The sequence below is a fragment of the Mustela erminea genome, chromosome 7, assembly GCF_009829155.1.
Source record: "Mustela erminea isolate mMusErm1 chromosome 7, mMusErm1.Pri, whole genome shotgun sequence".
Taxonomy (NCBI): domain Eukaryota; kingdom Metazoa; phylum Chordata; class Mammalia; order Carnivora; family Mustelidae; genus Mustela; species Mustela erminea.
Window position 1 is genome coordinate 25,427,019 of NC_045620.1, and position 25,658 is coordinate 25,452,676.

At 44.4% G+C, this 25,658-nt stretch overlaps 1 protein-coding gene across 3 annotated transcripts; it reads left to right on the top strand.

The window, feature by feature from the left end:
- The first annotated feature begins 4,206 nt into the window (after positions 1-4,206).
- COMMD7 (COMM domain containing 7) lies at positions 4,207-25,193 on the top strand. Of its 3 annotated transcripts, none has more exons than XM_032350992.1 (9): positions 4,207-4,493; positions 13,057-13,110; positions 13,204-13,306; positions 22,220-22,276; positions 22,358-22,395; positions 22,857-22,947; positions 23,282-23,331; positions 23,924-23,972; positions 24,064-24,497. In XM_032350992.1, exons 1-9 carry the CDS (start codon positions 4,410-4,412, stop codon positions 24,117-24,119), a joined length of 582 nt encoding a protein of 193 aa, XP_032206883.1. In that variant the 5' UTR covers positions 4,207-4,409; the 3' UTR covers positions 24,120-24,497. The 3 variants fall into 3 exon arrangements, with proteins under 3 accessions (XP_032206883.1, XP_032206882.1, XP_032206881.1); XM_032350991.1 differs by lacking the exon at positions 24,064-24,497 and adding an exon at positions 24,504-25,193 and having other exon boundaries at positions 4,212-4,493; positions 13,060-13,110; XM_032350990.1 differs by lacking the exon at positions 24,064-24,497 and adding an exon at positions 24,504-25,193 and having other exon boundaries at positions 4,213-4,493.
- Positions 25,194-25,658: the final 465 nt, after the last annotated feature.

Here is a 25,658-nt window from a genome sequence, read left to right on the forward strand (position 1 = left end):
TAACAAAGGAGCTAGTACTGTAGGTATGATGAGGGTAATAATAAATGGAAACACGAAAATGTTCATAGTATTATCCACCCCCGACCCCCATGTTTGGTGGGAGGAGGATCTGGAATCTATTGCTTCTGTTATAATGCCCTGGGGCAACACAGGATCCTGGGGGGGGGGGGTTTGATGGAAACGTTCTGCATCTCATCTCAATCTCAGTATATCATCTATGTCAGTACCTCGCTTTGCAAGATGAGATCTGTATATTGAGGTATCTATTATTTCTTACAACTGTACACGAGTCTACAATTATCTCAAAATTAAACACTGAATTTTTTTAAATGCTTTTTGGCATTTCAGAGCATGAAGGGTCAACCTTTCTCCGGGGAAGATCCTGGCCCCTTCGTGAAATTCCCAGCGGGAATCCTCGTGCTTGAGAAAGGACTTCTTAATGAGCTCCTTTCACTTGCAGGGGTGGGGGAAGGGGGGCCTCCTTTGCCCTCCACAGGGACATTTTAAAGTGAATGAAGGGAGCAAGGTCCCTCATTAAGGCTGAAATGGGAGCTGCTGGGGGCGGGGGTTCTCTAGAAAGGAGGCCTGGCCCCAGGTCTGCATTTCCTGCGACAAAGTTATCGCATTAAGAGTAATCACCGCTCCTTCCTTCATCGTAGAATGGACTGTGAAGAAAAACATTGGGAAGACCGTTTTTTTACCTATTGTTTTTGTTAACTGCTAAGTTCTTAATAAAATTGAAAAACTGTAGAGACTTCAGTAGGCAACCATGAGGATGAGTTACAGGCATTATACTTTCACTCAGTAGAATAGTATGCAGGGTCTTAGAAAAATGTTTGCATAGCATTGATAGTTGAAGCCAAGAATGGGGTTGCCTGAGATTTTGAGGTTTCTTTTAGAGGACTTGGGATTGTCCTCGATGTTGAGGAGTGCTGGTTTGGAAGGAGAGCAGGGTTGTTCTTAAGAGCCTCATCCGGGGAAATGAACCTGCCACCAGACCCCCTCTTCAGGGTGAAATGCTAATTTCTGGTTGTTCTCTGAGAGATCAGTCATGGTCCCTACCTAGGAAGGTTGGCCATTCTATTGCAGTTTATAAGCCAAATAGTCTGAACATAACATTCCTTAACCCTTCTAGGAATTTCTCATAAAGAAATAATCGGATGTAGGGGGGAAAAATGCGTACAGGGATGCTTATTGCCATATTCTTTCTATAAGTATGAAAAATTGGAATAATAATAAGCATTTATTGAGCTCTGACCATGGCCAGTTGCTGGGCTAAGTGGTTTATGAGCCTTGTCTCATTTCATCCTTTCAAGTGGGTTCTATTATTGTCTCCGTTTTTACAAATGAAAAAAGAAATGGAGGCACAAAAAGCTAAGTAATTTGCCCAAGACAACATTATTAGTAAGTGAGAGAGACAGATGTGCAAATGACAGCAATAACACAATGTGATAAACATTAAAACAGAAATAATATAAGCAACAATAGGTAGACGGTGCCAAGTATTATCATTATACCTGTTGTCTGTTTGGAAGCTTCAGATAAAACTGAGCACATGGTGAGTATCTAAAAATGGTTGTTATTATACTTCAAACTTGAATGTGCCCGGGAGTCACCTTGTTAAAAATGCAGATCCTGAATCAGCAGGTCTGGGTGGGTGGGTGGTACACGTACTTTACATTTCTAACAAATTCCCAGATGGTGTCCATGTCCTTCAAGGACCACACTCTATCAGAGATTAAATAGGCTGGGGAAGGAGGAAAGCCCTGAATATGCCAAAACAAAACAAATCACAGAAGCCCCAAGGACCTGTCACATGGAAGAAAACTAGAAGGCTAGATAGTTGCTGTGTTACTACTGTGTTGGACAGCAGCTTCTAGTCAATTTCTTTCTCTTTCCCTCTTTTCTGTCACATGGACCAATTCAGTTCCACAAATATTTATTGTGTGCTTCAGCACCAGTATTATGGGAGCAAAGAGGAAGGAAAATCCAGTGGTTTCCTCAAGGAATTTTTTTTTTTTGAAAAGAAAAGTTGTTCTTTCTTTTCTCTCCCTCTCTCTCTCCTTTTTTAAAATTTTACTTATTTGACGGAGAGATCACAAGTAGGCAGGCAGAGAGAGGGGGGGAAGCAGACTCCCTGCTGAGCAGAGAGCCAGTCCAATTTCAGGATCCTGGGATCATGATCTCAGCCAAAGGCAGAGGCTTAACCCACTGAGCCACCCAGGTGCTCCAGGAAATTTTATTTCACTATTTATTTATTTATTTATTTATTTTTAAAAGATTTTATCTATTTATTTGACAGAGATCACAAGTAGGCAGAGAGGCAGGCAGAGAAAGAGAGAGAGAGAGAGAGAGAGGTGGAAGCAGGCTTCCTGCTGAGCAGAGAGCCCCATATGGGGCTCATTCCCAGGACCCTGGGATCATGACCTGAGCTGAAGGCTGAGGCTTTAACCCACTGAGCCGCCCAGGCGCCCCCCCAAGAAATTTTTTTAAAGGAGTTTTTTTTAAGTTAAAAATAATTTAAAGGGGTGCCTGGGCGGCTCAGTGGGTTAAAACCTCTGCTTTAGACTTGGGTCATAATCCCAGGGTTCTGGGATTGAACCGCGTTGGGCTCTCTGCTCAGCAGGGAGCCTGCTTCCTCCCCTCTCTCTCTGCCTGCCTCTCTGCCTACTTGTGCTCTCTCTCTGTCAAATAAATAAATAAAATCTTAAAAAAATATCTTAAAAAAAAAAAAGAAACACACTTAGAAGGAGTGCATCTCATTTAAATTATACCTCAACAAAGGTAATTTAACATTTAAAGATATAAATAAACACAACGCCCCAGCAGGAATCTTTCTTAAAAGGTTGAAAATATTTTAAAATAAAAATTCCTGGATGGTGTGTCAAGGGGCCTGAATTCAGTCACTGTCAGTAACTTGGTTTACTCTCTTCCAGATACCTTGGACTTGGAGAAGTGCGCTGCATGCATTTTCAAAGCACTCTGTACTTCTTGTCATCAGTTAATAATTTCACACACACGTGTGAATTTCACAAGCGTCTTTCACACATCTGCTATCCTGACTAAACTCGGACTTCTCCGGGGCCAGGCACTGCATCAGTTGTCACTGTGGTGTCCAATGCCTGTCCTGGTATCCACTCTCTGGTAGACACTTGATATTATCTGTTGAATGAGTGCATGAATGAAATAATCACTAAAGGGAAGGCGCACTTGGCCTCTAGGTGGAAGACATTTTGTTCATACCCTTCCAGATGGATTTTTAGTGAAGGTTGGAGAAGAAAGCCCACACTCCATGTTTCTACCCTTCCCCTCCCAACTTTCAAGGCTGAGTGCAGGGATCAGTGAAGAAGCTCTTGGATTTGGGGGTCATGTACTAGATTCCAGGGAGCACCTCTCAGTTTTCTCATCTGTTCATTGGGGATCAGGGTAATAGTTACCCCTGGCTGTGAGAGGTCCTTGGGAAGAGACAACATAGGGGTTCAAGTGTTTCAGGTTAAAGTGATCAACACTATCTTAGTCATCTCCCTTCATGGACCTGAGCACCACCCTCCCTGGCACGATCAGTCCTTGCACTTCTTGGGGTCACTTTACTCCACTCCAGGGGTTCTCAAAGTGTGGTCCCTAGGATCTTGTTGGAAATGTAAATTCTCAGGCTCTACCCTAGACCCTTCTGTATCAGATACTCTGGGGGTGGAGCCCAGCCATCTGCATTACAGCAAGTCCTCCAGGAGATTCTGATGCAAGCCCAAGTTTGAGTAGTTACCGCTCTGCTCTGATGTTGAACTGTCCTGGGGCGGGACACTGGGCCTGCATCGTTCACTTCTCTATCTCCTGGGCCTGGCAGAGTAGGCGTGCAACAGTATCTGCTGAATGCATCAGAACTATGTTAATAGCTGGTAGCCACTGATGGAGGACCTCCTGTGGGTCAGGCCACACTCTATAAACGTTTTGGGAGGATTACTCAGTTAAGCAGCTATCCCTGGGTTCATTTTACGGAGAGTGAAACCGAGGTTCAGGGAGGCCAAGCTCTGTGTTGGGTTCTGGCAGAGGGAGATCCCCTCAGGAATCCCACGTGCGGCAGCTCGGCTTCTCCGGACTCTCCAGCGGTCGCGGGGGCGCGCGCGTCGGTGGCGCGGCAAGTGCATTCCGTCCCGCCCCGCCCCGCGGTTCGCGCCTGTCCCGCATCGGCGCGTGTCCGCGAGGCCGTCCCGCCCCACCGGGGCCCGCGCGCGTCCGCGGCTCCGCGAGGGCGCTCGGTGAGGACGCCCCGCCCCGCCCGGGGGAGGAGCGCGGCGGCGTCGGCGGCGGCTGCAGCCGTGGCGAAAGTGCGGCTGCGGAAGTGCGGCAAGGCAGGCGGCCGCGACGAGGAAGCAGAGAGGCGGCGGGCCCTGCGGGGTCGGGCGGACGCCATGGGCCGGCTGCACTGCACGGAGGACCCCGTGCCCGAGGCCGTGGGCGGCGACATGCAGCAGCTGAATCAGCTGGGCGCGCAGGTGGGTCGGGCGGCCGGGGCGCGGGCCGGCGTGGGTCCCGAGGGCTGAGGGAGGGGAGGGGTATGGGCCGAGGGCCGCCTGGGGGCGAGGAGAGTGGGACGGGCTAGGCAGGGGGGCGTCCGGTGTGCCGTGTGGCCAGAGGGAGATTCAGGGACAGGCTAAGGGGGTATCCGGGAGCCGAGGCGAGTTTGGGAGGCCGAGGAATCTCTAGAGGCCTACGGGGCAAGCTGAGGGGGCCCGAGGCAGGGGTGTGTGTGTGGGGGGCGCTCAGAGGTGGGACTTCCGGGAGTCCTGGGAACGAGGAGAATATGTGGGGTTTTAGCGGAGGAACTGAGGGGCGTCTTGATAAGGCTGAAGGGAGTTTGGGGAACTGAGATAATAGTGCGAGTTTGGGGAGCTGAGGAATTTGGTGGGCCAGGGAGGGACTGCGATGTTCTGTAGGGAGGCCGGTGAGGGAGACTGAGGGGGGTCTTGGCATCCTGCGGGGGTCAGGGGAGCCTGGAGTGGGGGGGGGCAGGTAATCCGTGGTCACATACAGGGTTGGGTAATGGCCTGAGGCTCCGATTAGGGGGACTATCTGGCAGTCCTCAAAGCAAAAAAGCGACATTACTCTACATTACTACCCCTTGGTAGTAGTGGAGCTGGAAAAGCTGTTTTTGCTTGTTGAGGCTGCAGATGCCAGCCAGCCAACTTCCTGCTCCTCTGCCGGTTGACCTGCCCTGTTCAAAGCACCAAGGCAGCCAAACTAAATAGGTGAAAATGACACTTCTCACCACCATTGTAAAGGTACATCTGTTTCCCCCACTAGGTTGTAATATCCAAGGAGGTGGCGGTCGGTCTCCTTCATCTCAACATCCCTCACAGCTTACTGTTTTCTCATAAAGTAACACAAATTATAATGCTAGACATACTCTGAAACCCCTTTGTCCAACATAAATCGTAAGCCACGTATCTAATTTTACATTTCTGGTAGTCACATTTAAAAATTAAAAAGAGTTGCAGGGCTGTGACCCTTGATTTCGGGATTGTGAGTTCAAATCCCACCTTGAGTGTAGAAATTTCTTACTTGAAAATAACATCTTTAAAAAGTAAAAAATATAGGGCACCTGGGTGGCTCAGTCAGTTAAGGATCTGTCTTCCACTCAGGTCAGGATCTCAGGGTCCTGGGATTGAGTCCTGCATTGAGCTCCCTGGAAGGGGAGTCTGCTTCTCTCTTTCCCTCTCCCACTCCTGCTTGTGTGTGCTTTCTCTTTCTCAAATAGATAAAATTAAAAATAAGTAAGTAAAAATGAAAAGTAAATAAATAAAGGGGGTGCTGGAGTGGCTCGGTCTGTTGAGCGTCTGATCTCAGGGTCCTGGGATTGAGTCCCCAAGTTGTCAGACTCCCTAGGGAGCTAGAATAGGGAGTCCGCTTCTCCCTCTGCCTCTCTCCCCATTCCTGCTCTCTCTCTAATAAATAAACTAAAAATCTTTTTAAACAAAGTAAAAATGAAACAAATTTTTTTTAGGGGCGCCTGGGTGGCTGAGTTAAGCATCTGCCTTCAGCTCAGGTCATGATCTCAGGATCCTGGGATTGAGCCCCGCATCGGGCTTCCTGCACAGGAAGCCTGCTTCTCCCTCTCCCACTCCCCCTGCTTGTTTCCCTCTCTCATTGTGTCTCTCTCTTGTCAAATAAATAAAATCTTAAAAAAAATTTTTTTTAAATAATATTTAATCAGAATATTATTTTAACATGTAATCCATATAAAAAGTCAATGAGATATTTTACTTTTTGATACTAATTTTTTTTTTAAGATTTTATTTATTTATTTGACAGGTCACAAGTAGGCAGAGAGGGGAAAGCAGGCTCCCCGCTGAGCAGAGAGCCCGATGCAGGGTCCTAGGGTCCTGGGATCAGGACCTGAGGGGAAGGCAGAGACTTTTAACCACTGAGCCACCCGGGTGCTTTGATACTAATTTTTCTGATTCTGGTGTGCACTTTACATCTCAAATTAGACTAGCCTTTTTCTTCTTCTTCTTCTTCTTTTTTTTTTTTTTTTAAGATTTTATTTATTTATTTGACAGATCACAAGTAGGCAGAGAGAGGAGGAAGCAGACTCCCCGCTGAGCAGAGAGCCTGATGTGGGGCTCTATCCCAAGACCCTGAGATCATGACCTGAGCCGAAGGCAGAGGCTTTAACCCACTGAGCCACCCAGGCGCCCCAAGACTAGCCTTTTTCAAGTATTTAATAGCTGCATGTGGCTAGTGGCCACTGTTTATCATACAGCACTTCTAAGTGCCCTTTTTTTAATTATTTTTTTTTAAGATTTTATTTATTTATTTGAAACAGAGATTGAGAGAACAAATGGGGGAAGGGAAAGGGAGAAGCAGGCTCCCCGAAGAGCAGGGATCCCAGGACCCTAGAATCATGACCTGAGCTGAAGGCGGACACTTAACTGACTGAGCCACCCAGGCGCCCCTAAGTGCTTTTATGTATATTACTAAGCCACTGAGTCCTTAGAACCACCATAGGAGGTAGGTACTGTTATTATCTCCATTTTACAGATTAAGGGGACTGAATCACAGAGCAGTCAAAAAGAGCCCTCAATTTATTGAGCATGTACCATGTGGCAGGCACTGTTTTCAGTGCTTTATGTGTAGCACCCCTAAAAGGTAGGTGCTGTTATTATTCCTATTTTACACGTAAGAAAAATGGTTCCAGGAAAGAAATTTACCTCTTTAAGGTCAGGCAGCCAGGAAGTTTTAGAGCCAGGAATTCAGGACCAGATGTTGACTTTAGATTCTGGGGAATGAAACATACAGAACAGAGCTTTGTAGATGATCTCCCCAACTACGTAGCTTAGCTTTCACTTGTTTATGTGGCAGAATTTTCTGGAAGGTTTCCATTTGGAGAATAAAAAAGATTCTGCTGCTAAAAACCTTTTTTGAAGCTGCAGGACGGTAGGTTTCCTAAGTTTACCTCCAACTTGGTATTTATAGAAAAAATATAAACCACATTCTTTTAAAATCAGAGCTTGCCCTTATATTCTAACTTTATTTTTTTTTTTTAAAGATTTTATTTATTTAATTGACGGACGGACAGATCACAAGTAGGTAGAGGGGGGAGGTGCGGTGGGAAGCAGGCTTCCTGCTGAGCAGAGAGCCAGATGCAGGGCTTGATTCCAGGATCCTGAGACCATAACCTGAGCCAGGGGCAGAGGCTTAACCCACTGAGTCACCCAGGCAGCCCCTATATTCTAACTTTAAAACACACTCCAGGGGTGCCTGGGTGACTCAGTAGATTAGGTGTCTGACTGTTGGTGTTAGGTCAGGTCTTGATCTCAGGGTTATGAGTTAGGGCTGTATGGGGCACCACATTGGACTTAGAACCTGTTTAAAAAAAAAAAAAATTCTAGGTCCTTACCTTTTTTTTTTTTTTTTTTAAAGTTTTGGGCGGCAGGGTGTGTGTGTGTGTGTGTGTGTGAGTGTGTGTGATGTGTTCGTTTCTTTGTTTTTTCTTTGTGTTTCTCCACACCCAGTGCTGGGGGTGGGGAGATCAGACTCAAAACCCTGGTATCAGGAGTTGCACACTTTTAACACTGAGCCAGTCAGCTGCCCCTTTACCTTCGTTTTTAACACACAGAGCTTTTTCCTGATGAGCTGGAGTCTTTCCCCTGCCTTTTTGGATGATCAGATTTTTCCAAGTACCCACTCTATTGGCTGAGTTTATTTTGAAGTTTGAGGCCTAGGCATCTGGGAGAAAAAGAATCATTGTATCAGTGTGGGTATCAACATTTATTGCTGCTCAGTGGATATTTTTCGGAATGCCTACTCTATACCAGAAAGCCATTGAACCCAGTGAGGTTTGCAAAGGCATGATGGACACAGCCTTTTATGCTGGGGAAGTTGTGATCTGCTAGGTCAGGTCAGAAAACAGAGATCCGGCGCAGTACTAAGTGCAGCTAGATGTGTTCTCTGATGCCTGTGGCCTGTCCTATGTAATGAGCATTTTTGAGAATAGGATTAAAAAAATAATTTTTAGAATGGTTATAAGAGAGGAAATTCAGAAAAATATGAAGAAGAAAACAAATGGTCTATGGTCTTCTCACCTAGCTGTAAATGAAAGCAACACATACAGTTAGAAAATTCAAGCAGTATTCAAAGGTGTAAATTTTTTTTTTTTTAAGATTTTATTTATTAATTTGAGAGAGAGAGAGAGAGCATGAAAGGTGAGAGGTCAGCGGGAGAAGCAGACTCCCTGCCAAGCAGTGAGCCCGATGCGGGGCTCGATCCCAGGACTCCAGGATCATGACCTGAGCTGAAGGCAGTTGCTTAACCAACTGAGCCACCCAGGCACCCCGGTACAAATTTTTTTTTTAAAGATTCTATTTATTTATTTGAGATAGAGAGTGAGAGAGCTAGCACAAGCCTGGGGGCAGAGGGAAAGGGAGAAACGCTTCCCACTGAGCATTGAGGCTGAAGCGGCGCTCCATCCCAGCACTCTGGGATCATGACCTGAGCCACGCAGGCGCCCCCAAAGGTATAAGATTAAAATAGAATACCTATTTCTCTTGTCTGCAGAAAGTCATTTTAATAGTTTCTTTTGTATCTTTGTAGGAAAAAACCCTGCATCTGCCTTTATATATATGGGTATCTGTTAAAATCTTCTTTTACACAGAAGGGATTGTGTGAAATTCCTTGAAATGGATCTATCATAATTTATTTTACCCGCCCTATATTAATAGACACTTAAGTTGCTTTCAGTTTTTTGTTTTTATAAACAATGCTGTCAGTGAATTGCTTTGTGTAAATGTGTCTGGGCTTACTTTTTGGAACATATCTGAAGGGTATACTTCCTGCAATGGAATTACTAGGTCAAGAGATAGGAGCATTTAAAAATTAGATAGGAATGGGGCGCCTGGGTGGCTCAGTGGGTTAAGCCGCTGCCTTTGGCTCAGGTCATGATCTCAGGGTCCTGGGATCGAGTCCCACATGGGACTCTGCTCAGCAAGGGGCCTGCTTCCCTTCCTCTCTCTCTGCCTGCCTCTCTGCCTACTTGTGATCTCTCTCTGTCAAATAAATAAATAAAATCTTTAAAAAAAAATTAGGACTATCAAATTGCCCTCTGGAAAAGTCCCAGTTTAATCCTCTCATCGACAGTGCAAGCATGTCTGTTTCCTGGTACTTTCACCAGCATGGGTTTTATCAAACTTATATTTTTGAAGATCTGATAAGTTAAAAAGGGGTATTTCCTTATTTTGCTGATTTGCATTTCTCCTCTAGAATGATCTTGAACATCTTTCCATATATTTACTGGTAAGAATAGTTAAGATTTGATTTCATGGATGATGATGAGCAGGTGAGCATTCCAGAAGGAGACAGCTATGCAGATACAAAGGCAAAGAATGGGAAAGGTGTTTAGGGAAGATTTATTCAACAAATGCTTAACTGCACACTCTGATAACTAAGGCTCTGTGAGCATTCTAAGGCAGGTACATAGAGCGTTCTCTGCTAAGACAAGTCTGTGTTTCTTATCAAGATTTAAAGTTCTAAGTGCCCTTAGGCAAGGTTCCAAGAGGGAGCCTCAGAAGTTAAGAATCTGGGTAGGTCACTTTCTTGTTAGGAGGGTGGTGGTGTCCTGACAGCAGGACACTGAAGGATAAAGGAGGTTCTGGGAAAGTGGAGATAGGGATGGGGGAAAAGTGGAGATGGGGCTCAGCAGGTCCTGCAGACCAGATTAGGTTGAGGCCTCACAGGGAGATTGAGCCTGAATGCTAGGCTGAGGTCTGGAAATGGAAAAGCCACTGAAAGGCTTCTCAGTTGCTCCATTTTTCTTTTTTTAAGATTTTATTTATTTATTTGAGAGAGACAGAATGTACACAAGCAGGGGGAAGGGCAGAGGGAGAGGCAGGCTCCACACTGAGCAGAGAGTCTGTGCAGGACTCAATTCCTGGACCCTGAGATCATGACTTGAGCCAAAGGCAGACCCTTAACGACTAAGCCACTCAGGCATCCCGGCTGCTCCATTTCGTAAAAGGCCCAGGATGACACAGAAAATAGAGTTAGCCTGGGGCGCCTGGGTGGCTCAGTGGGTTAAGCCTCTGCTTTCGGCTCAGGTCATGATCCCAGAATTCTGGGATCAAGCCCGCATCGGACTCTCTGCTCAGCGGGGAGTCTGCTTCCCCCTCTCTCTCTTCCCACTGCTCTCCCTACTTGTGATTTCTCTATCAAATAAATAAATAAAATCTTTTAAAAAAGAAAATACAGTTAGCCAAAGATCTGACAGTCCACAGATTGCAGGGGGAAATAAAGGAAAACTCATAGTCTGAAGACACAGTGTGTAACTAGTCCCTGACTTTTCTTGTTTTTACTATATAGAATCAGCAGCTATGCAAGGCTAATACCCAGTATCATAAGTGCTGCAGAAAGACAACCCCTGGTTCAGCCTTGGTTAAAGTTTTTCCAGGGAATATCCATTAAGTTTGAGGGAGTAGACGCTTCTGTGCCATTGGCAGGTATGAGTATAAATCCATGCAACTTCTTTGCAGGACAGTTTGGCAACATTTTCTCAGATTTTAAAATGCATATATCATTTCACCTAAGATACATTTTAAAAATGTATTTTAGGGCACCTGGGTGGCTCAGTTGGTTAAGCAACTGCTTTCAGTTCAGGTCACTAACCTGGAATCCTTGGGATTGAGTCCCGCATCAGGCTCCCTGCTAGAAGGGGATCCTGCTTCTGTCCCTCTGACCGCTCTCCTCTAATGCTCTCTCTCTCCCATGCTTGCTCTCGCTCTCAAATAAATAAATAAAATCTTTAAAAAAAAATGTATAGACACATGTCACAAAGAAATATGTGGGAGGATATTCATTGCAGTATTATTTAGAATAACAACAGAGTAGGCACACACGCTAAATCTATATAGTTGAATGCTGTGCATTTGTTAAAAGAATTGGCTGGAGAGGTACCTGGTTGGCTGGGTTGAAGGAGCATGCCACTCTTGATCTCAGGGCTGTTAGTTCGAGCCCCAAGTTGGGTGTAGAAATTACTTAACAACAACAACAACAACAAAATAAAACTGCGTAGAGGGATGCCTGGATGACTCAGTTGGTTAAGTGCCTGCCTTTGGCTCAAGTCATGATCCCAGGATCATGATTACCAGGGTCCTGGGATTGAGTCCTGCATCAGGCTCCTTGCTTAGCCCGCTCTTTGGGTGTGCTCTTTCTCTCTCTCTACAAATAAATAAAATCTTTTTTTTTTTTTTAAGGATTTTATTTATTTATTTGGCAGACAGAGATCACAAGTAGGCAGAGAGAGAGGCAGAGAGAGGGGAAGGGAAGCAGGCTCCCTGCTAAGCAGAGAGCCTGATGTAGGGCTGGATTCCAGCCGAAGGCAGAGGTTTTAAACCACTCAGCCACCCAGGGGCCCCAAATAAGTAAAATCTTAAAAACAAAAAACAACAACAACAAAAAAAACTGGGTAGAATTGTATTTACTGACCAGATGAATTTCTAAGATAAAAATGGATGAAAAAAGGCAAGGTGCAGGGTACAGGTTCACTATCATCATCTCATTTCTATTTAAAAGAAATTAAATTCAAATTCAGTTCTGGGAAAGCCAGAGGTGTTAGCAGTAACTACCTGTGGGCAGTGGGACTGAGTTGGGGGGGTGTCAGGGAGAGTAATTTTATTTTATTACTAAAAAAATGAAAACAAACTGTTAAAAATAATAAAATCTTAAAAGAATAAACTGTTCTAGGATAGTAGATAAAAGTATAACTTTACTGTTTTGTCATATACATAATAAGACGTTTGTTGGGGAAGAAACCCAGAAAATATGGATAGACAGAAGAAAATAAATCACCTAAAATCTCACTACACAGAAATAACTGCTTTAAAAGACAAGATAGAGGGGCATCTGGGTGGCTCAGTGGGTTAAGCCTCTGCCTTCAGCTCAGGTCATGATCTCAGGGTCCTGGGATCGAGCCCCGCATCGGGCTCTCTGCTCAGTGGGGAGCCTGCTTCTCCCTCTCTCTTTGCCTGCCTCTCTGCTTGTGATCTCTCTCTGTGTCAAATAAAGAAATAAAGTCTTTTAAAAAAAAGTCCAGGTAGAGAAAAAGCTTGTATAGTATGTTAACATTTGTGTGGGGTGGAAAAAGAAGAAATCACATTATTTGGATTGGCTTGTGCTTGAATAATAAATATGGGGAAATAGAAACAAAAAGAAAAAAACAACTACTATTAATCTTCCAGTGATCTCCCTTTCAGGTTGTGTGTGTGTGTGTGTGTGTGTGTGTGTGTACACACGTGTACTTGGACCCTTGAGATGTATATATGCATATGTATGCATATACTCACAGTCTCGGTGTATATCTCCCAAGTGTTCCAATAAAATACACAAGTTTTTCAGACAGTATAGTAGCACTGATATATTGACACTGGATAGTGGGTGTTTTGAATATTTGAACTTTAAGATGATCAGACAGGTATCAATACTCTCTCTTAAGGGTCTGTAGTTGGATGGAATGTGGGAACATTGACCTAGGAGTAGAATGTTACTGATGTTCTGTCATTTTCTTCACAGCAGTTCTCGGCCTTGACAGAAGTGCTTTTCCACTTCCTAACTGAGCCAAAAGAGGTAAAGTACCTTATGATAGGGAGAGTTCTGAATGTGGGTCTGCAGCCCTGAGATGCTAAGCAAGTGAAGGCTGGGTTTGTTTCCTTTCTTCAGGTGGAAAGGTTTCTGTCTCAGCTCTCTGAGTTTGCCACCACCAATCAGATCAGTCTTGGCCCTCTCAGAAGCATCGTGAAAAGCCTCCTTCTGGTTCCAAACGGTGAGTAGCCTCTCTGGCAGCTGAGGCTGGAGATGTTAACTTGAATTCTTCAGTCCACAGGGTCTGCAAGCTGCTCTGGCACTGAGCCAGCGCACTCAGTAGAGAACCAGATAGGGGCAGGACTTGAAGTCTAGGAAGGGAAGAAGCCCGGTACAGAGAACTGCAGTAAAATGTAATAGAGGTACAGCTCAGAGTGCAGTCTGCATCCCAGCTTCTGTCCCCAGACTGCTGTCTGGTCCTCTGCACTGTAAGTACAGAAATCAAGAGTAAGCATTTAGAAGCTTTTATAGCAATTTGGCCAAAATCTTTTGAATATACTGATTTTTCAAATGGGGCTTGTATTTTTAAAGATTTTATTTTGGGGGACCTGGGTGGCTCAGTCATTATACATCTGACTTTGGCTCAGGTCATGATTCTGGTGGCAGGGTGGTGGTCTTGGGATAGAGCTGCATCTGGCTCCCTGCTGAGCGGGGAGCCTATTTCTCCCTCCCTCTTCCCTCTCCCACTTTCCCTGCTTGTTTTCCCTCTCTTGCTGTGTCTCTATCAAATAAATAAATGAAATTAAAAAAATAATAATAATAAAGATTTCATTTTTAAATAGTCTCTACACCCAATGTGGAACTCAAACTCATAACCCTGAAATCAGGAGTCACATGTTCTACTGACTAAACCAGCTAGGCACCTCATGGGCGCTCATGTGCGCGTGCGTGTGTTTAATGTGGTAAGATACATAATGTAGGGGTGCCTGGGTGGCTTAGTGGGTTAAAGCCTCTGCCTTCAGCTCAGGTCATGATCCCAGGGTCCTGGGATCGAGCCCCGTGTCGGGCTGTCTGCTCGACAGGAAGCCTGCTTCTTCCTTTATCTCTGCCTGACTTTCTGCCTACTTGTGATCTCTGTCTCTCAAATAGATAAAAAAATCTTAAAAAAAAAAAAAGCGAAGGTTACAAAATATTAAAAAAGAAAGATATACAAAATGTAAAATTGACTACTTTAACTATCTGGGACTTATATTTTATATGCATTTTTCTAAATTTTCATTGAACTTCACAAAAATACCAGTCCATGATGGATTTTGAAAATAAAAAAGTTCTTTCACTGCATATGGTTTCAGAGGTAATTTGCTTAGAGCAATCAGGAAAATCTCTAGTCAGGAGGGAAGTGATCACGAAGGTTTAGCTGTAGGGATATCCATCACAGCACTGTTTTGATGATATAGAAGAATTAGAAATAAATTGCCCAGGGACGCCTGGGTGGCTCAGTTGGTTAAGCAGCTGCCTTCGGCTCAGGTCATGATCCCAGCGTCCTGGGATCGAGTCCCGCATTGGGCTCCTTGCTCCGCAGGGAGCCTGCTTCTCCCTCTGACTCTGCCTTCCACTCTGTCTGCCTGTGCTCGCTCTCGCTCGCTCTCTCTCTGACAAATAAATAAATAAAATCTTTAAAAAAAAAAAAAAAAGAAAAAAGAAAAAGAAAGAAATTGCCCAGAAGTTAGAGATTAGTATAATGCATGGAGGTCCATTTTTACAGGGGAACATCTTGGTGGTCAAAATTCATAGTTCTGAGTTAGGTAGATGTGGGTCTGTCACTTAGGTACCCAGTCTCTCCCAGCCCTTGGCAACAACCCCTCCTAACATTTTCCTGCCAATCTGAGCTTTTTCATGGTAAATGGAGGGGGCTCATTTTGAAGATTGAGATAATGTAAATGATATGCATAGCATAGTACCTCAGTAAAAGGTTGCTCTTTTCAAATTCTGTAATAATTTAAAAAGGTGCTAATGAGGAAAATGTAATGATACAGAAAATTGTTCACAATATACTGTTTAATAAAAATAGTAGTTTAGGGGCTCCTGGGTGGCTTAGTGGGTTAAAGCCTCTGCTTTCAACTCAGGTCATGATTCCAGGGTCCTGGGATCCAGCCTCGCATAGGTCTCTCTGCTCAGCGGGGAGCCTGCTTCCTGCCTCTCTGCCTACTTGTGATCTCTGTCTATCCAATAAATAAATAAAATCTTTTAAAAAATAGTTTATAGGGCACCTGGGTGGCTCAGTTGGTTGAGCAACTGCCCTCGGCTCAGGTCATGATCCTGGACTTCCAGGTTGGAGTCCCGCATCGGGCTCCCAGCTCCTTGGGGAATCTGCTTCTCCCTCTGACCTTCTCCTCTCTCATGCTCTCTCTCACTCATTCTCCCTCAAATAAATAAATAAAATCTTTTAAAAAAGTAGTTTATAAAACTATGTACCACAGTCCTATTTTTATTTAAAAAAAAAAAAAAGGAATGTTAACTGTGGTTATATCTGGGTGGAGGGACTTTGGGTTGTCTTGTTTGTTTTTGACTGTATATTATCTACAGAGTTGCTAGATTTGGCAATTTAATCAAAAGTTAATTTTATGTAAAGAGAGAGGCGACATTTGAGGCCAGTCTCAAAGAATGAATCAATGTTGACCGGGTTGAGAGGAGGTAAAACAGCGCTTTACAAATTAGCAATGGACTGATCTTCCCAAGCCCGCATCCCAGTGATGTAGTGAAAGTTGGGTGTTTAATTTATTTGTTCCTGTTGTGCTCCTTCCCATATCTTAGTGCAGGTCTTTTCCTTTGCTTGTTCTTTGCTCCTGAGGTTCTGTGGGTTCAAATCAGAGCATCCTGAGGTTTCCAACTCTGAAATTTCTCATCATCTGTTCATAGGGCTTTTGTATTTGTTGCCTTTGTGGTGGGTTAAAGGCATGTGAACCAAAGGCTGGATGAGAATGTACAGTCTTTCCTAACATGGGGATACAGTCTCATTGCAATAAATTTTCAGTTGCAAATTGATTCAATACATTTTCATTGCAAACCTGTAACGGTGCAGAGTCAGAAGTGAAAAAAATCCCCTCATGCTACTCTTTTTTTTTTTTTTTAAAGATTTTTAAAATTTATTTGAGAGAGAGAGATCACAAGCAGGCAGAGAGGCAGAGAGAGAGAAGCAGGCTCAGAGAGCCCGACGTAGGGCTCTATCCCAGGACTCTGAGATCATGGTCTGAGCCAAAGGCAGAGGCTTAACCCACTGAGCCACCCAAGCACCCCCTCATGCTACTCTTGTCTCCAGACACCATCGCAGTTTAATTTTGGTATATATCTTTTTTTTTTTTTTTTTTAAGATTTTATTTATTTATTTGACAGAGATACAGCAAGACAGAGAACACAAGCTGGGAGGGTTTGGGAGAGGGAGAAGCAGGCTTCCCACTGAGCAGGAAGGCCAATGCAGAGCTCCATTCCTGGACCCTGGGATCAGGACCTGAGCCAAAGGCAGGTGCTTAACCAACTGAGGCCCTCAGGCGCCCCTGTATCCTTTTATATTTTCTTGTCCACTGGCGGACATGCATATATGCACATGTGTAGTCTTTGTTTTTCATGAGTGGTTGGAAACCATGAAAGTGCTCTTCAGCTTGTATTTTTTCCTACATGGTATGTCGCAGAGATTTCTCCATGCCGACTTCATTCTTCTGAGGGCTGTAATGTGCCAGGCACTGGATGTCTCTTCAGTTAGTCCTCTTTCATGCTGTTGCTGCACATCTTTGTAACCTTTCAGCCTCAAACGGTGCTGGTGCCGCAGTGACTGCCCTCAGGACATTGAGCACGCCCCAGTGTGAGTGTTTCTGTAGGGTAGGGCCTGGGTGTGTGGTACCAGAGTCGTCTCATTCTGGCCTGTGGGGATGGGTTTGTCTGTGAGTGGAAACCTGTCTACTGGAGTACCTGGGTGGCTCAGTGGGTTAAGCCTCTTCCTTCAACTCAGGTCATGATCTCAGGGTCCTGGAATTGAGCCCCACACCGGACTCTGCTCAGTGGAGAGCCTGCTTCCCCCTCTCTCTCTGCCTGCCTCTCTGCCTTTTTCTTCTCTCTCTCTCTGTCAAATAAATAAATAAATCTTTAAAAAAGGAAAAGAAACCTGTCTACCTAACAGTTGTGTGGACACTGATTTTTCAAAGAGATTTCTGCTTCTGGTATTCCTGCCTTCCTGCTTTCCCATCTTCGTTAGATCCGCTTCCCACCCCCTCAGTCCTGTCAAACTGCCTTCAGTCCTCCCCAACCTGGGAGCTTCTGCCCATGTTGCCTCAGAAAGCCTTCCTGACTTCAGTCCACGGTGACCTCCCTTCCTGTTAGCTCCAGAGAGATGGTTTTTATCCACAGTTCTCATTTTGGACTGTAATTGTTCACAGCTTTCTATTGTTCATGCTGTTTTACATGTATCTATTTTGTGACTTTAACAGAGAGCTTTTCCTCTGAAGTCACAGGAGGATCTTGTACTTCTTTCCTGAGCCAAGGTTGCAAGTAAAGCGATAACATAAAGCAGATGTTTAGTACATGCTGCATGAGTTGAGCTGAACTTAGGAGATCCTGTGCCCCTCCCGGGGGATGTTGGGTGTATATTTTTCAGGCAAGATTGATTGTCATTGTTTATAGCAGGTATTTACTGTTGGTGCAGAGAACCCTGAAGAACTAGCATACCATTAAAGAGGTGGGCTTTGCAGCATGTTAGTCACATTAGCTGTATAGCTTTTAAACCTTGGTCAGATGAGCCTCAGTTTCTTTCTTTCTTTATTTTCTTTTCTTTTTTTTTTTTTATTATTTATTTACTTATTTATTTGACAGAGAGAGATCACAAGTAGGCAGAGGCAGGCGGGGTTGGGCAGGGACAGGCTCCCTGCTGAGCAGAGAGCCCTATGGGGGGCTCAATCCCATGATATTGGGACCTGACCTGAGGTCATGACCTCAATATCATGACCTGAGCCAAAGGCAGAGGGTTTTTTTGTTTGTTTGTTTTAAGATTTTTATTTATTTATTTGACAGAGAGAGATCACAAGGCGGCAGAGAGGCAGGCAGAGAGAGGAAGGGAAGCAGGCTCCCTGCTGAGCAGAGAGCCCGATGTGGAACTCGATCCCAGGACCCTGAGATCATGACCTGAGCTGAAGGCAGAGGTTTAACCCACTGAGCCACCTAGGTGCCCTCAGCCTCAGTTTCTTATCTGAAAAACAGTAATAAGAGCAGTATAGTTGTGGCACTAGGAATGCATGAGTTAATATATGCAAAGTACTTAATACAGTTTGACTAAACTTTAGCTTTATATATTGATAGTTCAGTTAGTTTCAGTCCTGTGCCTTCTCAGATTATGGGAACTAAGCATCTGAGGGTGTAGCTTATAAATCACTTACTCTCTTCTTCCACCCAAAATAAGTTCTTAGTTCTTCCTGCCATATTGTGGCAATAACATCTCCATGTCTGCTCCCCTGGTTCCTGCCTGGCCTGGAGTACCCCCCTGCAGCACATCCGAGATCTTGTTGCACCTCACAGCTGCTGACTTTGCATGGTGAGGTCCTAATCCTCAGCATGGCATTCAAGGCTTTCCCAGTCTCATCTGAAGTGTAAGGGCTTCCAAGTCCTTATCCTCTTCCTTGTCCCTCATCCTGGGCCTGCCTTTTAGGAAGGCTTCCCTGTAGAAGTACAGCTTATTAGTGCTGGGGGAGTCACAGCCCTCCAGATCAGTTTTCCCCAAATTAGTATTTTATTTTCTTTTTTTTTAAAGATTTTATTTATATTTTTGAGAGAGAGAGCAAGTTAAGAGAGCACGAGAGGGGAGAAGATCAGAGGGAGAAGCAGATTCCCCGAGGGACTGGGATCCTGATGCGGGACTTGATCCCCAGACCCCGGGATTATGATCTGAGCCAAAGGCAGTCCAATAACCAACTCAGCCACCCAGGCGCCCCCCCCCCATTGGTATTTTCATCCAGAAAAGGCTTCTGTGGTCAGCCAGAAGCCAGGATTACTGTCCCCCACCCCAGCCTTGGAATCTTGGAGAGACATAACATATTAACATATCTCAGGCTCTGAGAAGTCCCACAATAAAGAAACTTGCTTACCCAGTATCTGAGAAACAGTTAACCATAGAACCTGTCCTCTCTTTCCCTTACCCTTCCCCCTCCCCCTCTTTCTTTTGCAGGGAGAGGGTCAGGTAAGCTTGCTCTAGTTTAATCTTTGTCTTACAGATAAAGAGAGCCCTAGAGAAGGGAAGTGACTTGTTTAGGATCTTATAGTGGGGAAGCTGGGACCAGTACCTCCCATGGTTGGCATAAAGCCCAGTGGCTTTTGTTTTTGTTTTTTAATGTTTTTCTTTTACTATTTAGTATGTAATTCTTAAAAACACCTGACTTCAGTAGTTATCAGCCCATAGCCAGATTGTTTCATCTACACCCCACCCACTTCTCACTGCTCTCCAAACTGGATTATTTTAAAGCGCATCTCGGAAGTCGCATCTCAGGAGGTCCAGGGGGTCGTGCCATTTTATTTCTGAATACCTAGTCATTATCTCCAAAAGATAAAGATAAATCCCCCCCTTATCAAGCTACAATGCCATTATCGTATCTGAAATTAAAATATGCAGTCAGTGTTCAGATGTCCCCATTGTCTCAGGCATTTTGTTTGTCTGTAGTTGGTTGCTGTCATCGGGATCCAGGGAGGGTTCCCACATTGCATTTGGTTACTGGATGGCCCTTGTGTGCTTACTGGTCACCATGGCTACTTAACAGCTTTGAGATCTTGAGCCAAGTTACCGAACCTCTCTGAGAATCTGTGTCCTCAGAAAACATCTTATAATAGAAGTTCTTTTTTTTTTTTTTTTAAAGATTTTATTTATTTATTTGACAGAGAGAGATCACAAGTAGGCAGAGAGGCAGGCAGAGAGAGGGGAGAAGCAGGCTTGCCACTGAGCAGAGAGCCCGATGTGGGGCTCGATCCCAGGACCCTGGGATCATGACCTGAGCTGAAGGCAGAGGCTTTAATCCACTGAGCCACCCAGGCGCCCCTATAATAGAAGTTCTTACATCACTGTAAGAATAAAGGAAGATACTCAATGTGAAATACTTTAGGGAGTGCGAGCGCACTGCTGCTAATACTATGATTGTCTTCTAGATACAGATAACTCCCGGATTATAGATAACTCAGCTTTAGGACTACTGTTTAAGCCTGGTTTTATTTTATTACTTAGCAAGATCTTTAGTCCTTGTGGGTAACTGTTACTTAAGAAAAGGTGATAATACCCCTTCTCCTCTCCCAAGGGAGTTCTTTCTCACTGGACAAAAACAGAGGAATCAGCAATGAGCAGTAGTCACAAATGGTATTTAATCAACTGTTGAGCAGAGTTCCTAGCACTCCAACCTCACCCCACTCTGCTGCTTTTCTCTGTGGCACTTTTCAGCCATGCTCTATATGGCTTCCTTACTTGTTAAATTATTGTTGTAGTCTTTCTTCCCAATAGAAGGTGAGCCTCACGAGGGCAGACATTGTCTGTATGTCTATGGATGTTTCCCAGCAGTAGCATAGTTCTGCCACTGGCAGGTCCTCAGTAAATGCTCGTGCAGTGACTGTGACTTCTGTCTTTCCATGAGCCTTTCCATGAGGCCAGAGAAGTGGATTCATCTGGTCAGCCTTCAACGTCAGCTATGTTCCTGACATTTTATCTTTACTACTGACGTTGCTAAAGCGCTCTGCAGGTATATTTGAGGGTGCTCTCAAGAGCACATCCGGTGGGGGACTTACTGGCAGTGTAGTTGGTGACTGTGGCTTTGCCACATTTTCTCTCCAAAAGCTTAATCTTTCTTATCTTTAGTTTCCTGGTAAATTAAAGGTTTTATTAGTAATCCCCACTTCAGAGTACTTTGGGATCATCAGGTAAAATACTGGATTTGAGCTAGATACACACTAAGGAGCTATACATGTTGTAGTCATGAATTAATTGAATTGGCTAGGGAGTGGCTGTCTTGGATTGCCTTTATGGCCAAGGTTTCCTGGTGTCTTGCCTTTTTCATTTTGCTATGGCTTCCTTGCTCAGTCTGATTTTGGCGATAAAAGATTTCCTCCCTTTGTTTACATGGTTTATTTTGCAGGGGACAAACAGCCTTTAGGATTGTTTTTCAGGAGTGAGCTGGGGGTGGGGAGTTGGGCTCAGGGTATTACGCTAGGGCTCTCCCTGGATGGTGGTGGATGTCTCCTTATTCTTTAATTAGTCAGCTTCAGGAAGACTAAGAAGTGGAAAATTTTAAGGCGGTTGCCATTTGTGACTCTAGGCTGTAGCCCGAGGTTAATCATTGAGAAGCCCAGATTGCTGGCAACACTTTGTTTTCAGGAATTGGACCTCGCAAGCAGAACAAAGCAGCCCCCACAGGGGAGTGCTCTTAGGGCTTGTGAGGGGAAGCTTTGTCTGCCCCTCTGGAAGTGACTTGGGAATTGTAGAAGCCAGCTGTTACTCCATCTTCGTTTACCTTCTGAAAGCTGATTTTCTTTGGCAGCTCTGTCCAGTAGAACTAACTAGGTGGAAATGGTTTCCAGTCCACATTGCCCAGTACTATGGCCACCAGACCTGTGTGGCCATTGAGGACATGAAACAGTACATCTAAGGAGCAGAATTTTAAATTTTGTTTAATTTTAATTAATTAATTAAAATTTAAGGGGGTGCTAGGAGAAAATAAAATTTAAATGACCCACCCATCTTTAGTGGTTCTGGATGGCACAGCGCAGCACTAGGCTGTTGCCCTTATTTCCCACCCTGACATTGAGCTCCCGGGCTTGGCTCCAGGACTCTGTGGCCTTATTCCTTGCTCACATGGGTATCCCCAGCCCCAAGCCCATAAAGTCCTTCTTGCTTTCTAAGTTCTTTCATGCTTTCGGAGGGGTAAACACTTGCATTGTACAAGAAACAAAGCATGCTGTCCCACTCTCCAGTTGCTTCCTCTGTGTCTTTTTTTCCCAGCTGGATTGAGATTTTCCTGGAGCTAGCCCCGTCTTTTGTGTATCCCCTCTGTCGTCTCTGTCGTATCAGTTGTTCTGTTAATACTTACTGCCAGTTGATTAACTGATACGTCCTTTTTAATTGATTTCTCCCATTTCCCAGGTGCGTTGAAGAAGAGTCTCACAGCGGATCAGGTCCGGGCTGATCTCATAACTCTTGGTAGGTCATTGCCAAAGTTGCTCAGGGTGACAGGCCTGGCAGCTCTTTATTTTGTTCAAGTTTCTTTCTGTTCTCTTATAGGTCTTAGTGAGGAGAAAGCCACTTACTTTTCTGAAAAGGTATCATAATTCCTCTTAATCAGAGTTAATTAAGATTGTTTTGTTTTTATTTCATGAAAAGAAATAAGTGTGAAATGCCGACTAAGGAAAAGCCATCAATCAATTCTGTGTCATTTCCCCAGCTTAATGGGTTTCATGCAAATGACATACATACAGTGTTTAAATGGCGGCATTATTTAGTGCATCTCTGATGTTTTTTTGCCTCTGATTTGACTGACTTTAGCTGTCCTGCAGTTTTTGTCCCAAACTGGGACTCCATCTTGGAATGAAAGAAAACATTTATGTGGTCTTCTGCCGGTCTTTACTGCCCGTCTTTCAGATCTGTGCATTTAGGCTGAGCCCTTGGTTCTGCATTCTTCCCCTTGTCTGTATAAAAACTAAACGTTGCTGTTTTGGGGTACAGAGTGAAGAGGGGGCATTTTCCCCATTGTTATGACTTCAGCTTTTTGCTTTTGTTCTAGTGGAAGCAGAGTGCCCCCACCCTTGCTCGATGGGCCATAGGACAAACTCTGATGATTAACCAGCTTGTAGATATGGAGTGGAAATTTGGAGGTAACTAGTTAGAGCTAGTTCCGGGTCATTCGGGGGGTGTAGGGTGGGATTGCAGAGGCTTTCACATAGTTTCCATGGGGAGCACACGTCCTCAGTCCTCACAGACTGAGGGCTCACAGTTGGGGCTAGCAACTGCTGCTCTGTATTGCTGCTGGCGTTTGGCAGCTGTTTTTGTGTCCTTGGCTCTTGGTAAGTTGACTTCCTGAAGAGCACATTTTGCTGTCCTCATGTTCATCCCTGCATGGCTTCTGCTGGACAGCCTGTGAGATTGAGGTGTTGAGAGTAGGTACGTTGTCAACCCATCACTTAACGAATTTTCTCTTTTGTGTCACAGTGACATCTGGGAGCAGTGAACTGGAGAAAGTGGGAAGTATTTTTTTACAAGTAAGTCTTCTGATCTGTGAAAATGGGTAGATTTTTGACTTGGTTAAGAATTACTAAATTGTCATTGGATTTTTTTTTTTTTTTTTTAATGTATTTGACAGACAGAGATCACAAGTAGGCAGAGAGCCAGGCAGAGAGAGGGGAGAAGCAGGCTCCCTGCCAAGCAGAGAAGCCCAATGCGGGGCTTGATCCCAGCACCCTGGGATCATGACCTGAGCCGAAGGCAGAGGCTTAACCCACTGAGCCACCCAGGCGCTCCTGTCATTGGATTTTTTTAAAGACCCAGTTAAGCGGCTGTTCACTGAAGTGCCAAGTACTTCAGAGCGGTGTGGTCAGCGAGACACGTGGCCACTAACATCCCAACTCTCAGATTAATAGGATCTTCATATTTTTATTAAAAGCTTGATTGTTTTGTAGTCATGAGAATTGTTAGAAGTTTTGGTGATCATGGATCCAGATTGCTTCTCTTTGATGCTCAAGTCAGAAGCTGGATGCTTTGATGTTTAAGTGAAAAGATTTCAAAAATTTCTTTGCCCTATTGTCATCATTTTAATTTAAATTTTTATTGCCTCTTTTTTTTTTTTTTAATCAGTTAAAGTTGGTGGTTAAGAAAGGAAATCAAACTGAAAATTTGTACATAGGTGAGTCTGAATTCCTGTTTGAGCCTTTTCACTTTTTCCATGTTCTCTGCAATCAGTGGGCTTGTGAAGCACCACAAATCATTTCTTCTAGGAAAAAAGTCATCCCTGAGCTGTGGAGTAGCCATTCCACTGCCTCTCCTCTCATAAATAATAAGCCATCAGCAGGTTGGAGACCCCACAGTTGAAGAGCCTCTTTGAAAAAGGGAAAGTGCAGGGAGAAGGGACAGCAAAGATTGAAGAGCAAGCCGCTCTTGCTGCAAAAGTCGTGCTGAACATCCTGAATAATGCCCTTTCATCTCTTTGTGCTGTGAAGTTATGCCATTTTTAAATTCTCCACTTTTGTAGGGAGCCGAGAACCTTTCTGTGTTCAAGGCTCTCAGTTCTTTATTGTGGTCAATTACCCATCAAGTGCTGCTTAGATGTACTAAGTCAAAAAAGAAGAAAAAAAAAATCTCTGGGTGGAAATTCATTTTCTTGGATGATTCTGTGGAGTTGGAAACATTTACCTGAAGCTGAATTTTCTCTCCCCAGAATTAACCTTGCCTCAGTTCTACAGCTTCCTGCACGAGATGGAGCGAGTCAGAAGCAGCATGGAGTGTTTGAGCTGATTTCTGGCCCCTTCCCTCTTCTCTTCCATGGGTGGCTGCTCTGAGAGGCACCTCACTCACAGGCCTGTGGGGTGCTGATAAGGGCCCTGCTTGCTTCTTGGGAGCCCATGTGCAAAGTTTTCTGGAAAACGACAGGATTAAGTACTGAAGAGCCCTATAAGATTACTCTGAATTCTTTGTTAAGGGAACCTTGTCTCCCAGGACACTTTTTAGGTATTCATACGGGCTATTATTGCATCTCAAATTCAGGGGAGGAAATAAATGGTTACCTCCCCATCAGAGTTCCAGAGTAAGCAGATGCACTCAAGATGCACACTGGTCATCCTTTCCTCAAAAAAGCAAGGGCTTATTTATGGCTGACACATGTGGGGAGCCCCCAGCGATCTCTCTATGCACTCTGCATTTGTGGGGTGGTGGTGCATTGCTAATCAGTTTTTAATGGGGCACCTGTGTATAAATACTTGCTTGGTCTGCTCTGAAAAGAACTGAGGCCAACCTCTGTCCTCATTTTGGGTTGTGCCCTGTTGTGTTGTAATGAGGCTATTTTAGCTTGTTTTGGTTCAAGCTGACCTCTGTTGGTTAGACAATGAATAAAAAAAACTTCTAAAGAAAAGGTCTGAATCCAGTTGTCTCTATGAATGGATGAAAGAGTCATCTGCCTTGCAGAGCGCTAGTGCTCTAATCTTCAGCAGTTACCCTGGTTTTGGTGAAGGCTGTGAGTCTTCAGTGAAATTAGCTGTGGTCCAAAGGTAGGATTTGTAAGAGCAGTTCAGGGCAGATTCAGGTTAAAAACATCAAGAAAAGCATGAGTGTTGTGTTCCGATGACTTTAGGGTCCCACCTAGCGTATGATTTATCTTCCTCAGGAATTTTTTAAAAAATTCTGAATAGAGAATACATCCCCATGGTTTAGAAGGTACATTGTGAAGTAATTCCTTCTCATCCCCATTCCCCAGTTACCTAATTCCTTTCCCTTAGTAACCACTGTTAAGTTTATTCTGTGTTCTTCCAGACATATTTCTTGCATTTGCAAATTCATAGGCATAGAGTTTAACCTACTTCCCGTACAAGTGATAGCA

Bases quoted from the DNA above. Each gene is read 5' to 3' on its own strand.
- COMMD7 (XM_032350990.1), top strand. From the start codon at position 4,410: ATGGGCCGGCTGCACTGCACGGAGGACCCCGTGCCCGAGGCCGTGGGC. The intron at 13,307-22,219 runs GTGAGTAGCCTC...CCCATTTCCCAG, and splicing joins CCTCCTTCTGGTTCCAAACG to GTGCGTTGAAGAAGAGTCTC. The intron at 23,973-24,503 runs GTGAGTCTGAAT...TTCTCTCCCCAG, and splicing joins AACTGAAAATTTGTACATAG to AATTAACCTTGCCTCAGTTC.